This window comes from Hippichthys cyanospilos, chromosome 2 (genome assembly GCF_059441005.1).
Source record: "Hippichthys cyanospilos isolate Australia breed blue-spotted pipefish chromosome 2, RoL_Hcya_1.0, whole genome shotgun sequence".
Classification (NCBI taxonomy): Eukaryota; Metazoa; Chordata; class Actinopteri; order Syngnathiformes; family Syngnathidae; genus Hippichthys; species Hippichthys cyanospilos.
The window spans coordinates 9,355,498-9,371,573 of NC_142370.1; the positions used below are offsets into that span (position 1 = coordinate 9,355,498).

General features: G+C 41.5%; 1 protein-coding gene across 1 annotated transcript in view; it reads left to right on the plus strand.

The window, feature by feature from the left end:
- b4galt5 (beta-1,4-galactosyltransferase 5) overlaps positions 1 to 15,156 on the plus strand; it is a 38,665-nt gene extending 23,509 nt beyond the window's left edge. Inside the window, exons 2-9 of the mRNA XM_088408095.1 lie at positions 4,450 to 4,566; positions 4,644 to 4,757; positions 5,222 to 5,349; positions 6,935 to 7,051; positions 7,755 to 7,942; positions 8,033 to 8,155; positions 8,437 to 8,538; positions 9,715 to 15,156. Of these exons, the coding sequence (XP_088264221.1) occupies positions 4,450 to 4,566; positions 4,644 to 4,757; positions 5,222 to 5,349; positions 6,935 to 7,051; positions 7,755 to 7,942; positions 8,033 to 8,155; positions 8,437 to 8,538; positions 9,715 to 9,862 (1,037 nt within the window). The 3' untranslated portion in view covers positions 9,863 to 15,156. The remainder of the gene's footprint in view (positions 1 to 4,449; positions 4,567 to 4,643; positions 4,758 to 5,221; positions 5,350 to 6,934; positions 7,052 to 7,754; positions 7,943 to 8,032; positions 8,156 to 8,436; positions 8,539 to 9,714) is intronic.
- The last annotated feature ends 920 nt before the right edge of the window (positions 15,157 to 16,076 follow it).

Consider the following 16,076-nt stretch of genomic DNA (forward strand, 5'->3'; position numbering starts at 1 on the left):
TTGTAGCCTCCCTTGCCTTGCACTCGCCATGACTCCATTCCACGGAGTTGCATCTCTGCTGCTTTGCTGTAAATGGAATCAATTGTTGACATTATCTGTCCCCTGTAAGAGCATTTCCCGCAAGCTCAACCCTTGAAAGAATACAGCCACTGTCTTTTTAGAGTTCCTACAATTTTTCAAGGAAAACATTACAATGACCAGGCCTTTTCGCTTCGCTCACTTCGCAATGAACACTGCAATAAAACACTGTAGTCACGGTGGATATCAGAACCATAGAAATCTAACCATTGAATGGATTTGGATGTTGCTTAATCAGAAGCTGAAAAAAAAAAGGATTCACCGCTATCTGGAATGCAATCCTACACATTGATAGGCTCCAAATAGACTGACCTTCACTAGACTAATCAAGTTATGCCGTCATTCAGTTTTCTTTTTACCAACAGTATTTATTGTTTATTATTCAAGGTATTTAGCGCGCTTCAACTTTGACTGACATGATCTGGAGTTACAGCCATCCATGCATCCAGTTTTTGATACCACTTATTAGGGCTAATCATTTTGGAACCAAGATTTGGATTTTATATTACACGATTTTGAGATCTTGAAAGCTGTTTTCTTTTTGTTTGTTTGTTTGTTTGATTTTTTTTTAACCGTTTACAGGGCACCGCGGCTGCTTTCGGCCGATAGTCTAAACAGGCATCTAACTGCCATTGCTTAAATTTTAACGTAGCCCTTAATTTCTCTAAAATTCTGAAAATTTGGCCTGTTTAGTACTTAAAGAAAAACGTGTGCCTAATGAAGTCCTTTTTTACCTGACCATCAGCCAAAAGCGGCTGCTATGCCCAGCCAGTAAAGAGTTAAAGGTTGTTATCCCATAATCTCCCCATCCATGGCATACGCCTGTGGGCAGGTCACACTATCGAGCTCCAAACCATTAAAAAAATAATAATAATAATCGCATCTACGCTATGCTGTCACCTATATTCTGGAAGAAATTTCTTGTGTGGCTGCTGGGCAATGCTAGCAGCTAACCTAGCTCACTCCATTGCAGAATGAACTTCATATTCAGTATGAAATATATAAGTTCTTGTGCACCAACACCAAAAAGCTCCATGATGTGGATCTTCTCCTCCATGCTGACAAACTACCCTATTATCTTTAGTAAAGACAAAGGAGGTATTGCTAAATATGCGAGTCACTAATGGAAAATGCAGTCTGAAAAAGTCCCAAGAATACATGCTTAAACTGTGTACAGTAGACTTTACGCATATGTCTGGCAAGAACTGGGTAAGGGCAGAAAGCCAACAGCTATGAACAGCAAAATTGTATTACAATTAATGTAGATGACAGCTGCATTTACAATTTCAACCTGGTGTGAATGGCAGAACATGCTCCTGTCTGATATCAGCTATGACAACAAGCCCAAAGTAAAAAAATATTGTTGTTTCTACTATTTTCCATCAGACAGCACAGAATTTTGAGATTCACAAAATAACTCCCAAAAATGTGTGTATTTTATTTCTATATTGTATGTATACTGTTTGATTAATGCGCTGAAATTGAAATCACAATATTTATAATAAAAATCGCAGTTCAATGTTTTCCTAAGGTCATTCAGCCATACTGTTATCCTCATTGGCGTCGCAGGTGCTCTGGAGCGTATCCCAGCTGACTTGAAATGGAGTGCGATTCCGATAGTTTGCCAATTTCATTTTTCTTTCTATTAAAACTTTAATGGTGCACACACACTACCAGTCAAATATACCTATGTTGCGGCAGGAGTACACTCTCATATGCCTGGCAGACATGGAAAGGACACTTGCCAATGTAGGTTGGTGCCTGCAGGACTGGGTCACACACCAGAAGTCTTGGAGCAATTTTCCATCATATGGCGCCACAGAGTTTCATCAGCTTGAGAAATTGATCGCATGAGAGAGTGTCCCACCGTCAGACATTTGAACTTTGATGCTCAAGGCAGGGCTATAGTAAAGTCCACCCTCATCGAGTTGTAGTCCGGTTCTGAGACACAAACGTCAGAGTCCAAGTCAAGTCAGAGTGTGTGTGCGCGTACATATGTGTGTGTGTGTGTACATACACACACATATGTATATATATATATGTATATGTGTGTGTGTATGTAAGAGCTCCATTCACTGCTGATAACTTGTGTTCAAGTAAGTTTATAACCTCAAGTGTCTAGTCCTGCAAGCCAGACACTTTGGTCTGAACAAGATGAACGAATGGAAACGGTAATACAATTACAGATGACAAATTACATTGGGTGGATTTGTAGCTCAGTGGTATTACTCACACGCGCATGCACAAATACATGGGAGTGCATTCATGGAGAGCTGTGCATCATGTTGGGATTGCTTGGTCTGGATTAGTGGAGTGGAGGGATTGTGCTGAGTCGCAGGTTCACGGAGGAAGCTGTTCAGCTGAAGTGGTTTTAGGCTAGCATTTGTTGGGCTAGCAAATAACAATTTTAGCCCCATTGTTGCACACATATCCACACGTATCCATGGGAGGCTAATGAGACAAAAGGTAAATTGGTTAAAAGCTCCAAAAAAGTTGAATTTCCCTGATATGGTCTCAAACTGCTGTTGTTGTTGTTTGTTTGTTTTTAATTGAATGATATAAACATACAATACAGAGTCAGCAACATAGTACAATATTAATGGACAGTATACAGAAATAATATAAAACATAAAAAAAATGCTGGGGTTACTTTCAGGAATAACAGTCTGGTGACATTCCAGTAACAAAACATCATTGCTGTTATTTCTTTAGAATCACATGGCAAACCTGTTATTTGTCCAAGGGACGTACAGTATGTGCCCTTGAATGCCTCTCTTTCAACACTTGTCCAAGCAGTGCATGGCTGTGGTTTTGTTCTCTAGCATTCTATTAACCGATACAACAACTGCATTATCGCTTTTAGATTTCATCCTGTTAGTTTCTGTTTGACCAATACGAATCACCACTGGTGGCTCACAATCAGTAGATGAATTCGTAATGCGTAACAGGGGAGCATTTTGTAATTACCAACGTTATCACAGGAAACAATCAGTCAATCCCTTCATCATGGTGTTCTTGTTAGTCTACTTTCTTTCTTATTCTGCTTGCCACCCTCTTCGTCACTGATTTCAATTCCAGTTGTTAACTTCTGTGGAATGAAACTCTGGATATGTTGTCGGGAAATTCCCCTCAGTGAGTCATCAAGCCATTTTTTTTTTTTCAGTTTTTGGTCAGCTTGATGTATTTTTTTTTCAGTGTGATGTATTTTTTTATACACCAGCTTCCATATTTAGCAGGTTTGTGTTAATAGTAGAATTTCTCTGTTTAACACAGAGCATGAGTGTGAAGATTCAAATATTATTTGGCAATGCGCTGAATTTACCCTGTCAAAATAATCACTTTGAATAAATTTGGATGTTGCTCTTGCTTATTTGCCCGATGCTTTTGCTGCAAACATAAACAAGTTTAATTGATAATTTGTTGTCGTCTAACAACGGTTTATTGGCCAACTGTCACTTATACATAGTGTTGTAAGTTAGAAATTAGTTTGTCAAAATTAGGCCGGTCACCATGACACTATTTACTATCTAGAGATTGCATATTCTGTGTGGGTTTCCCCTTCATTCTAAAACCATGCATGTTTGGTACAAGGCAGTGTTTCTCAACTATATTTTGCCGGGCCCCCCTAGAAAAGACAACCCCCCCCCCCCCCCCCCCCCCCTGAATATATATATATATATATATATATATATATATATATATATATATATATATATATATATATATATATATATATATATATATATAAAGAAGCAAGCACACCAAAGTGCCTGAAACTAAAAGAAAATGATGAAAACTATTACTTTATTGCAATTATATTCCACATGACAAAATCAAAGCCTTTTTCCTGGGATCATCTGCGCCCCCCTCTCGGCATCACCTCACACCCCCCCCCCCAAGGAGGCCCGCCCCACTATTTGAGAAGCACTGGTATAAGGACTCTAAATTGTCCTTAGGTGTGTTTGTGAGAGTGTATGTTTGTCTTTATGCCCTGCGATGCACCATCATCGATGAGCTTCAGACTCGGTCTGCGCTGTCAATTCTGGTGTTCAAAACGGATATCTGGAAATGAATCCACCATTTTCCGAACCGTAAAATACGGTTTACCATGGAGCACATGAGATGAGCCGCCCATGCCAAAAAACTTTTCATTTTATGAGCTTGTTATTTGTTTTGTCGATCCAGTTTTCAAATGATTCCTGGGCTAGGTTATGGCTTAAGGAGCGATTCATAATTGATAGCCTCAAGTGGGAGTTCAGGAGTGGGAGGAACTTTGGGGATCATTTCTATAATATTAGCCTAAACTTTGAATGCGTAAGGAGTAAGCACACGGAGACAAACCTTAAGGTCGGTCTGCGTCTCTTTCCGCAGTGAACGAATACGTGTTCATGGTCCAAGCCAGAGGGATCCGGATCAGAGAAAATGTGAAGAATATCGGCGCTCAGGTCCTGGAGCAGGTGGTGAGGGGTGCCTACAGCAATGGCACAGGTACGTCATGCATCATGTATTCTTCTGCAGGAATAATAGCTCCCGAGGCGTGAAGTGACATTAGCGCCTGTTCCCAGATTACTCTTATGACTTCAACATGAGCGAGAGTGATGCTCCTCCCACAGCATACCTACCCGAGGGCTTCACGTACTTGCCCTCACAAGTTTGTCCTGAGAAGTTGCCCTCCATGAGTAAGTTCATTGTTCGCTGTGTATTTTTTCTTTCCTTAAAACATTTTGTTGTCTAATGATGTCTATATGATGGCCCGGTCTCGAATTAAGATGTCATTTGAGTGGAGAAATTGCGTGACGGAAATAGGGATGGGAAATAAGAATTTTGTCATTCGCCTCACGGTTAAAGAAGAAAACCCAAACTCTTGACCACTTCAATGCATCTCCCTTTGAGTCACAGTTTTAATTTCAGTTTTGATTGACGATTTATACAAATGTTTAGTCGTTGCACGGAATCGCATAATGTGCCTAATTATGCTTCAAGCGCTCAACCATTTCAAGCGTTTCAATCGCATTGCTTTATTCCCCCTCCTACGTGCTCTTTCGCCAGCCACTTTTTGTAATCATTAACGCATTTTGCGTTTGAGATTTTTCTTTCCACTGTTTCATATTACACGGCGCTTGTCTTTTTCCTGCAAACGCAGAGGGTAGGTTGGAGGTGAATATGAGTGAAGTGTCACTGGAGGATGTGGAGCGATCACTGCTGCAGGAAGAGACGACCATGGCCCCAGGAGGCCACTGGAAGCCCAAAGACTGTTTGCCTCGGTGGAAGGTATGATTGTCACCACGCACTCGCCAAAGTGCATTCGTTTAACAATCGGTCCTTGATGAGCACATTCTTGATTTTCTCTGCATGTTATTTTTTTAAATTCAGACAAGTGGAAATGCTCGAAAAGGGCACGCCTGTGCATTTTCTCATTCATCACGGTTATCATATTCCCAGGGGATTGTATCCATCTTCTGGTTGTCTTAGAACAGTGCTCTCAACCTTTTTTAATGATGTATCCCCTGTGAAATATTTTGCCAGCCAAGTACCCCCTAACAGCGCCAACTATTTTTGGATTTTAAAAAAAAAAGAGACTTACAACAGAGGGCCCCGCCATCCACGTCTGATTTACTAAAGCTTTGGACAATATTTGTATCGGTGTCATTATTTTATTCAGGAAGTCAAAAAATGGATCGAAAATTGTGTCGTCAGTGACAATGAGTGTTAAATTTAACAAAACAAAGGCATGCAGACAGGGTTTTCAAAGCCGTCCGTTAAAATTTCATGCACCCCCAGATGTAAGTGTAACTTCATTTGAGAACGATTGTTCTTAGTTCTCAAATGCTATTTAGCAAGTCAATTTAATGGTATTTATCTGCCCATTGTAAGTTGGCTCTTCATTTTTTTTCCCCTAGTTAAGAGCAAATTAATTGGAACTTCAATCAACTTCTTGCTAAACTGTGTTACTGTGAATCCTTTGCAAAGCATTTAGAGCCATCAAAACGAATCAACAGCTGCTAAGTAAACACCTTTTTCATAACAATCAAAGGTGAATAAGCACTAAATGGGAAACGTTTTGACATATACTTTCATGCATTAAAAAAATAAATATTCAATTCATCCACATGTATTCAATAATGACAGCTTTGGTTTTATTCCTTTATTTTGTTAAGCTTTAGTTTTCAGCAGATGAGCCAGAAATAAAACACATATTACATGATTCGTCTTCTGAAATTGCTGATTAAAATACTCCAGAGATACGAACACATATGTCATTTCGAAGTTTATCCAAGCATACCTGAATGGCACATCAATCGGTCTGCACTGGTTTGGGGGGTAATTGGCTGGAAAAAGAATTCCCAGAATGAAATACAACGCCTTTATTGTCATTATACAGCGTGTACGGCATACAACAAAATTGGGACTACAGAGGCTACAAGTTGAGAAAGGGTGTCTTTGAAGATATTTTTTCAAGGATGAAACAAACGGGGTCTATACTTTGCTGGTGTTCAGTAGTCCTCCATGCCATCTGTCTGTCTCGTTTATTCATTTGCCTCGAGAGTATGCGCTGACAAACAAATATTTACAGTCGCTCTCCTATAGAGCGGGCTCGCCTTTTGTTCCTGTGACTTTTGTTTGCTTTATATTCATTTTCAAAGGAAGCTGAAAATGGGCTTTAGAATGGCGGCAAGTCATGTGTAATAGCAACAACACACCTTTCAACCGACATTGAGTGCCCCTTTTCATCCGTGATGGATTGAATGTCAGATGTCATTGCACAAATGAGATTTCAGTTTTGTTTTGCTCCCGCCGCAAGCACGCCGGCACGTCAGCTAATGTCTCCTTTACCGCCTACCTTTTGTCGCCCTAGGTGGCAATCTTAGTCCCGTTCAGGAACCGACATGAGCACCTTCCCATCCTCCTGAGACATCTGGTGCCAGTGCTGCAGAAGCAGAGGCTCCAGTTCGGCTTTTACGTCATAGAGCAGGTACGCTCTCCCGTCCAGTTTTTGCCATAGTTGCCACTAAAATCTCAAGGCAGTATGTCAAAAATGTGATTCTTTGGAATGGCCACTTCAACCTGAGTACACCAAGAATGGACAAAAAAAACTACCGTCCTTTCACACTTGTCAGACCTGAGTGAAACGCTCCTGGCTGAGATAAATGGCGACTTTAAATGTCTCAATGTCCAGCTACCATAGACAATATCCCAGGCTTTGTTCGTTTTTAATAAGGCCTGGACTTAGAACCCAATTTAGCAATCGCTGTTTGCTTACCATTTAACCAGCAAATCCATTGGAATCAGATTACTTTTGCCAAAAAACAGTGCCGCAGTCCAACAAATCCACTATGATCATAACGGTAAATGGGGTGCACTTTATCTACACCATATGTTCAATAAAGCACTTTTACCAAGCCAAGATACTCAGTTTTCCGGCCAACATGCTAACATGTCAACCTACTAAAAACCTTTTCATTTTTCATTCAAAATCCCTTACTTTAACCCCTCGCCAAACACTCGCCAGTGGCAGCACACACTGAGGTTTTTCGCTTTTAGCAAACTTTAAATCCATCCGTGTAACCAATGCGTACCGAGCCAGCTCGCGATCAGCCTCCAAGTTTGCAAACGACCTCTGTGCTAGCATGAAGAGTCAGTTCCTTCTTCACTTCTACATTTCAATTCCCGTCCAGGCCGGCACGGAGCCGTTCAACCGAGCCATGCTGTTCAACGTGGGCTACAAGGAGGCCATGAAAGATCTGGACTGGGATTGTCTGGTCTTCCATGATGTGGACCACCTCATGGAGAACGACAGGAACTACTACGGCTGCACGGACATGCCCAGACACTTTGCGGTCAAGCTTGACAAGTACTCGTATATGTGAGTCCAGATATTGTCTTCTCCGGGTCCTCTCATAAGTGCGCTTCACGCTTAATATTCATTTAATATGTGTCTAATTGTTCCTCCAAGGCTTCCGTATAATGAGTTCTTTGGTGGCGTCAGCGGCTTGAGAGTTGGACAGTTCAATAAGATTAATGGATTTCCTAATGCGTTCTGGGGCTGGGGAGGAGAAGACGATGACCTTTGGAACAGGTAAGAAGAGAGACTCGCACGCACGGATCGCGTCCTCTCAAAGTGTACAACTGCGGAGAGCTGTCACTGTGACATTAAGACTGTCCAAAAGATGAATGAACCCCCTTAACTGTTTTGTCTCTCCATTCGCCTTTGTTACACACATTGGTCTTGAATAGTCCACCGTACGTCTGTGTCCACATTAACTTCCAGCGTGTCTTGACTGACGTTCTACAAACATACGGTAATTAGTGTCACCAACGGAGCCTTCATGCGTCACTGAGCGCCAAATGTGTTTGTAGGGTGCTGTATGCCAATTACACCGTAAGCAGGCCACACGGAGAGCTGGGGCGCTACATGTCCATTCCACACCACCACCGCGGCGAGGTCCAGTTCCTGGGGAGGTCAGTGCCGCCGCATGCTAAAACTTACTCGCACGCACACTCAGACTCTTTAATTGGCTATGAAGCTTAGACTCATGTGAGCCAGTCACATGAAAAGCCCCGGCAGTGACTTGATTCAAGACTTTGCATGTGACATATTTCAAAGCGCGCGGGGACGCTCGTCCTCGCTGGGAAATATCAAGTTGCGTTCATTACTTTAAATTCTGTGGAAATGTTATCTGTCTGCCAGTGTTTTTGACACTAGAAATCGAAATGTGCTTGATGACCATGCTCAAATCTCAGATCATCTTTCCCCATTGAAATTAATAGAAATGTTGTTATTGATCCCAAATAAAACAAATTTTGTAATGATACACTGATATATATATATATATATATATATATATATATATATATATATATATATATATATATATATATATATATATATATATATCAGTGTTTATGTTAAATTGCCACTGGGTTTTGTGTAAAAAAAAAATCAGATAAATTATCGTCTCAGATAGCCACCATGTTGGGCAATAATGCCCTCTGCTGTTGACCAAAATTAGCATCGCAACTGTCACGTGACCAACCCTGGAAAGCAGGTTAGCGGGCTCAGTTGATATGATACGCTAACTAGTGTAACCACAGGTTGATGAGATGATGGTTTGGATTTTTGTTTGTTCGTTTGTTTTACCATATTCCCGACGTGGCGGCCATCTGTAGAGGATGAAAATCAATGAATCAATTCGTTTGATTCTTATTTAACCAAAGCAGTATCATTCAAATAGAATGTAAACATTTTCATCAGATTGTGCATGATAATCCCTCTGGTTTAATCAACCTGGCCGCTAGGGGGCTGCGTAGTACAGACATTCAGGCCCAGAGAAAGAAATAGTTTCACAACCGTGGCATTTTGCGTTGTTTTTCAGCATTAGGCTAAGCTAGGCGATACTTCTTTTCAATTCACAGCATGCAATAATCTTTGTTTCAATCGGAAGTGGCAATGAATTGACTCAAGTAGTGTTTACCGCAACAGCTAGCGCCGTCAGAGAAACAAAATCAAGTCACACGGTGGCTCGTATCCCGAAACGGTCATATGCCGGGTCACTCATATGTCAAGGCCTCTCGAGGCGTTGAAGTGCAACATCTCCAAAACAGCAAACCTGACGAATTGTCCGATTGCTCCGGCAGGTATAGTCTTCTGCGCCACTCAAAGGAGAGGCAGAAAGTGGACGGTCTGAACAACCTAAACTACTCGCCGCTCGTGTCCAAGAAGCCTCTCTACACCAACATCACGGTCAACTTGAGCAGAAATCTTGCACCTGTAGCCGACTACTGATGTAGGCAGAGCTGGACTGTGAACCACCTGGGAATCAAAAGTCCTCTGGGACATCAGCCATATCTCACCAGTTGCGGCACTGCTGAAAAGCTTTTTAGTTTGTTTGTGCTTTATTTCGTTTATGGGTATGCAAAACAAAAACAAAAAAAAGGAGAAGAAAAACAGCAGACGCAAAATCTGCGTTGGCTAAATCATACGAGAAAATTAGGGATAAACGCTGCACTCGTTTGTGCCACAGTCCACCGCTTCACTCATCTGGGATTCGCTAGTCTTCAGTGTCCACATGCCTTTTGCACCATTTTGGCCTTCAACACCCATCAAGTCATTAATTTCCTCCATGGAGTCTGCGATTATCTCATCCCCGCACTTCAGTTTACATTAGTTTGAGAAAATAGGCCGTGAGACACGCTTGCACGCGCGCAGCCGTTTGACCTAAAAGGTGATGACGTGGTCTCTTATTTTGCTTTTGCACTTCTTACACGAATGCAGTAGTCCTGTGAAAACATTTGCATGTACACACACACGCGCACACAAGTTTTACCGCGTGGAAGCTTGCAGCTGGTTCTGCAAAAAGGTATGCCAAAATCTACAAATGAAAAGAACTATGAAGAGTGTTTTCAATCATCTATATGTGACATAGTTTACGCTAAATTTAGAGTATATGAATACCTTGCTAATTTCTTACTATTTTACCCTGTGAACATACCATTTGAAGACTGTGATCTCTGTGTTCGCATTGTCGCTTTTGGGAGTTTGCAGCCGCGGGTGGGAGAGCGTTGCTCGCCCTGTTAGCAATAAGCTGTACTACCACGGAGATGAATTTCGACCAGACTGCCTCACGATAGCGCAGGTGCTAGCACACGACTGGCATTGGACTACGGGGACGGAAAGACCGCGAAGGTTGCGTCGAATGCTTCCTTTGCCTTAAGTCGGCTCGCCGCACGATGACCGACGGCGTCTTCTCGGAAGCGCCGCGTAGCCGCGCGCTTGTCCGGGAGTACGCTAGCCATGGGCATCCTGGCTAGCGTGGATCAAGTTGTCGTGTCAGCAGAGTTAGTGACAGGATTGACTTCAGACCCCGCTTTGTTTGCTGCGTGTCATCACAACCGTTTTGTTTTTTTTTGGTTTACGGTAACGTGTGATCGCCTCCATTTTGGCGTGAGCAAACTGGAGGTAGAGCTACTTGATTGCTGTCACTGTCCAGATGGTGTTTACAGAGGCTTTTGATTTGTTGTTTGTTAGATTGCATAGTGTACCCCCGCCCCCTTCACTGTAAATCTCTTTAGCAATGTAATGTTGCCTGCCTTCAGTAATATCCTTTTAAAACTAAAGCTTCCTTCTCCACAGATTTGAATACTTGCTTCTAAACGGTCGATTAGCAACCCTGTCAGGTTGTTTTATCGCGCATCCACCCTGACTGACATGCTAGTACGCAGCAGTCAAATAATTGCCCTTCGTCGAGTTAAATCTGCTCGAAATTGAATTGAAAAATAATAAGAATACAGACATGCACTCCACCGGCTGTGGTCTCATCGCAACACTATTCCATTTCACGTAAATCGCCTTGTAAGCATTTATTTTATTTTTTTTTTGGGAGGGGGCGGGGAATTCCTGTGTTCCCACAGCGAGGCTGGACCTCTTTTTATTTATTTGATCTCATATGGATTATTTTCTGTAATTTTGTTTTTCTAATTCCCGGCAGTTGATGTGCTGATTATGACGTGATGTATGACAGGCTGTGTTCGATGCACTGAATCTTGTAGTCGTGTGTTTTTGTGTGTGTGTGTGTGTGTGTGTGTGTGTGTGGGCGAGGAGGGGTTGTGATGTTCGGATCCTGTGTTCAAACCTGGGTGCGGTTTTATTTCATGAGGGCGCCTAACTCTCACGAAATAGACCCGGGACCTGTTTAGGATGGTGTGTGTGTTCATCTGCTGAGCAGACACGTCTGAGGACGCCATTTTGTGTGACAACCGCAGGAAGAGCAAGAAAGCCAATTAACTGTTGCCTGTCCGTCTCTTCCGTTGAGCACCTCTTTTTAAGCAGAGTGAGAATCAATGGCGCTGACCTGCTTGAGAGCTCCTTTCTCCGAGGTCTAGTACCACGTTCTAATGCTTCCTAATAAAGAGGAAGCCACACCCCCCAAAAATTACTTATTTCTACTATGCGGCCTCACTAGTGTAAACATGGTGTTATGATTATTCTTGTGTTTGTGGAAAATGAATGACATTTTTATGCATCTCAGGAGGCAGCCATTTTGCCCCTTGCTGTCGACCAAAGATGACATTACAGTTGATGAGGACTCAGATAACCACCGGTCTCGGTTCAGCTTGCGAACGGCACATGACCAAACCCAAATAAAGAAGGTGAGGTGTGATTGGTCATTCCCTGAGCATCTGTGTTTTCACTTTCAGTCGGCAGTAAGTGGCAAAATGGCCGCCCTCCGAGATGAATAAAAATGTCTGGGTTTTGCCGGTTAATTAATATTTCACAACCACAATATTGATTACTATGTTGTGTTTAGACTATCATTGGCCCATAAAACATATTATGTCAAGAAAATGTGGGTATTGATTTCCCCTTTAAGTAATCCCAGTTGTTTTACATCTACAAGTCTGCCTTCATCTGCAAATGAAGGGGGAAAAATGGCATTTTACTAGATGCTTGGTTTTTGTGATGACTTCATTCCAGAAAGTCTGACTAAAACGGAATCGTATCAAATCCAAAGCAAAATTTCACCTAGGAAATATTAAATTATTTAAAGGGGAAGTGGACCCCGTTTTTTTTCTAATATGCCTTTGGGGTCAATATTTTGTTTGTGGAATATGAATTAAGATGCAGAATCTACCTTTTTAATCTCTTTTGTCACTGTTACCTGAAAATGACATCTGAGTTTCTCAGGGTTCAGGTAACAACCCATCATGACTCACATGTTTTTTTGCGTTAGGTCGTCGCAAGCTGAGCCCCGATTGGTTGTTACCTGAGCGCTAAGCAACTGTAATATTATTTTCGGTCGAGAGCAAGAGGCAAAATGGCTGTCCCCTGACATGGATCAAATACAATAGTACATCTTGCTGCTTAATTCATATTCCACGACAACAATATAAATCAAAATGCCGTGCTTAGATTAGTGTGGGCACATGGAACATATTATTGAGTTGACATTTGACAAAAACAAAAAACAAAACATAAAAATAACACGAGTCACTACAAAACGAGTGTGAATATAAATAACTAAAATATAAATGACTGAAAGAGTTCAACAGATGCCAAGGCACATTCCAAAACGGAATCATTTTATGAACAACCCAAGGCAAGGTCCGCATCATTCAGACAAGTAGGGACATAAAACCGCCTGTCGTAAATCAGGCCTTCAAAATACGAGCAGGACAGGATACAAAGTTTCGCCACACATTATTTTGCCCTTTGCCGGCTTTTTTGAGCACTCACATTCAAACCATTGTATGCTATTTCATTAAGCGCCAAACTAGGATTGTAGAAAATGATGAAACTATGACAGAGGATGCTTTTATTTTGAAGGTCTGACTTTTGACGGTTACGCAGATGTTGCCTGAATTGTTCCTAGAACCTTGCGCTGCGGAACGCTTTTATACACAACTTGCCAAATTCAGCGAGTGAAAAGGAAAGTTTAAAAGCAAATCATAAGAAAAATATCATGAAAATGTGAGCATCGAGTTTGTGTTTGGGCATCAAAGCATGTGTTTAGCTCCTGAACAAAGATAAAGAGGTGCACAGTGGCAGGAGTGGTCAGTGTCAGCATTTGTGTCCAGCTTCTCCATGCGTGTTTGAGTGAAATGGCGAACACCTCCAGAGGTGCAACTGCACTCGTTATCCAGTTAAAGATTTATTTTTCCTGCACTGATTATGAGTTATATGAGCCTTGGTCGTGAGCAACTCGCCAGGTTCTTTTCTTGACAATTACATGAAACACTGTATAGGTTTTACTTTATCATTGCTTTAAATTAAAAGCTCAATGGACGTATAGAAAGAGTCCAACTGTTCAGGTGAGGAGTATTCTCGCGAAGATTGGACGCAAAGGGTGCTCGCCATATAAATAGACCCGATTGGTCGAACAGTCAGTATTTGGCTTTATCTTCTGTAATGTAGAACAAGCACCTTCATTCGCCTGCTGATGAATTCATGCCCCCCCTCCCCATGACGCCTCGACTGGCTTGTAAAACTCCAAATTGGTCCACACTCTCATGCTTTTGTCTAAAACAGGAAATGGATTTGTTTTCAATTGATAGGAGCATGCTGGCCAGCCGTGTACCTCTTTCTATATATATTGTAAATGGGCTCAGTCCAGACAAAGACGGAGCCTGCTGCTCATGGTACCATAACCTCACCTGTTCTGATCCATTCTTTGCTGGTTTAAATGAAGGAACCGTATTTGGGCATCTGACAAAACTGGCAGCCTTAAAAGCTTCTTAATTTATTGCAGTGTTTTTCACTCCAAATTTTTATTATTTCCTTCTTTTTTTTTTTTACAAGCAAAAATATTTAAATTTCAATAAGTGCATATCAAGTTATAGATTATTGTAAATATTGTTGTGTGTAGTGTTTTAGAAAATCTATAAGGTCTTAAATTTACCACAGATGGTAGCATAAAGAACAAGGATTTGGAGTGGGTTTTGGCTGGTACGGGTGCCATTCAAGTCAAGCTTGCATAGCGACGACATCAACGTTTTTACATCACTGCTTCCCAGCACAGCATTTTTTAACCACAAATTAAAAACAAACAAAAAAAAAAAAACCTACCTTTGCTCCCCCAAATATCGACGGACGCATTCTGCATTGAAGTGGCCTCCCCCGCTCTCCGGCAAAAGCGGGCACCTGCCTTTGTATTTTTTTTTCTCCAAGGGTGACGGCAGTTGTGGTGAAGACGAGCGGGCTGCGCTGTACAGTGTCTGCCAAAAACACCATGTGCTTTAAACGCCGCTAAAATACTGGCACCCAAACCAGCGACACTATCTGCTCCAAAATCTCCACTGATTAATTTTCTACGGATTGGAACCAAGACAGACAAGAAACAGATTCCACTAAATTATTAATGAAGAAATTATTGAAGTGGCATTGTTCCACATTGTCAACAGGGGCATGCTCCTTGAATTAGAGTCACTCGAAGCCACTTGTCAAAACTTGATGTCAGCCTTACGTGGATCTGTTTGTGTATCGGCATATTTATCTTTTGATTATTGAAATTTGTATGATGGGGATTTTCTTTTATACCATCATTGTTATTGTCAAAGTACACCAATAAAAAACTTGTAAAGATGCATTGGCTCTGTCTTTGTTCATGCTGCGCAACGTTGGTTATTTTCTTGCAACTCCAGTGGGGTTGGCGGCTCCATTTGGAAATACTTCTAATAATATTGTAGTTACATTTCACAGGCCAGAACAGTAAAAGGGCTCCACTATTAATGTTAGCCCACAAAATGCTTCTCAAATGGGAGATGGGCGTGAGATTTCCATTGAAAATCGTTCTCGGAGTATCAGCAAATCTAATTTGATGCCAACATTAAACCGGTGCTCCATAGAGGCCAGCACGATAGACGAAAATGACTCTGCACACTTTGATGCTGACTGCCTGTTTTTGTTCTATCAAAATGCACAATATTCAATTCAGATTTTCTGTAGGATATCTCAATACCATTAATACTTCATAGCTGCAGCCCTAAGAATAATCTAGCATGGCCCAATTATTGCAATTGTTTTATTAGTTTATTCATTGAGAATATAGGATGGACATGTGAATGGGAGAGGCATCCCCACATAGCGCGACGTCCCCATGCAATCATCCACCGCAGCTCTTGTATCATAAACGCTCAGGTAAAAATAATAAGAAATGTATTCTTACTACTGATAATAACAGGAATGCTTTTGGTTAAATTAGCACTATACTTTAATATCTAATGTGTTATAATTGTGCATCTGCAGTTACCTTTAAGCTTCACTCGCGCCGTTTTTGCTCAAGTGAAAGCCGAGAGTTAGCGACCGCTCAGCATACCCTGGTCCACTGTGTGTTGTGTGTTGTACTACGGTTAGGAGATCAGCAATACTTTATTTATGTACGTAGAATGTTCGGTGTGCGGGAGCACATTTTTTCGTTTTTTGGTCCAAACTAACAGGGAAATATGAGACAACACTGTAAATGCAAACACAACACAAGCCTCCTCATTCACACATACACACATAC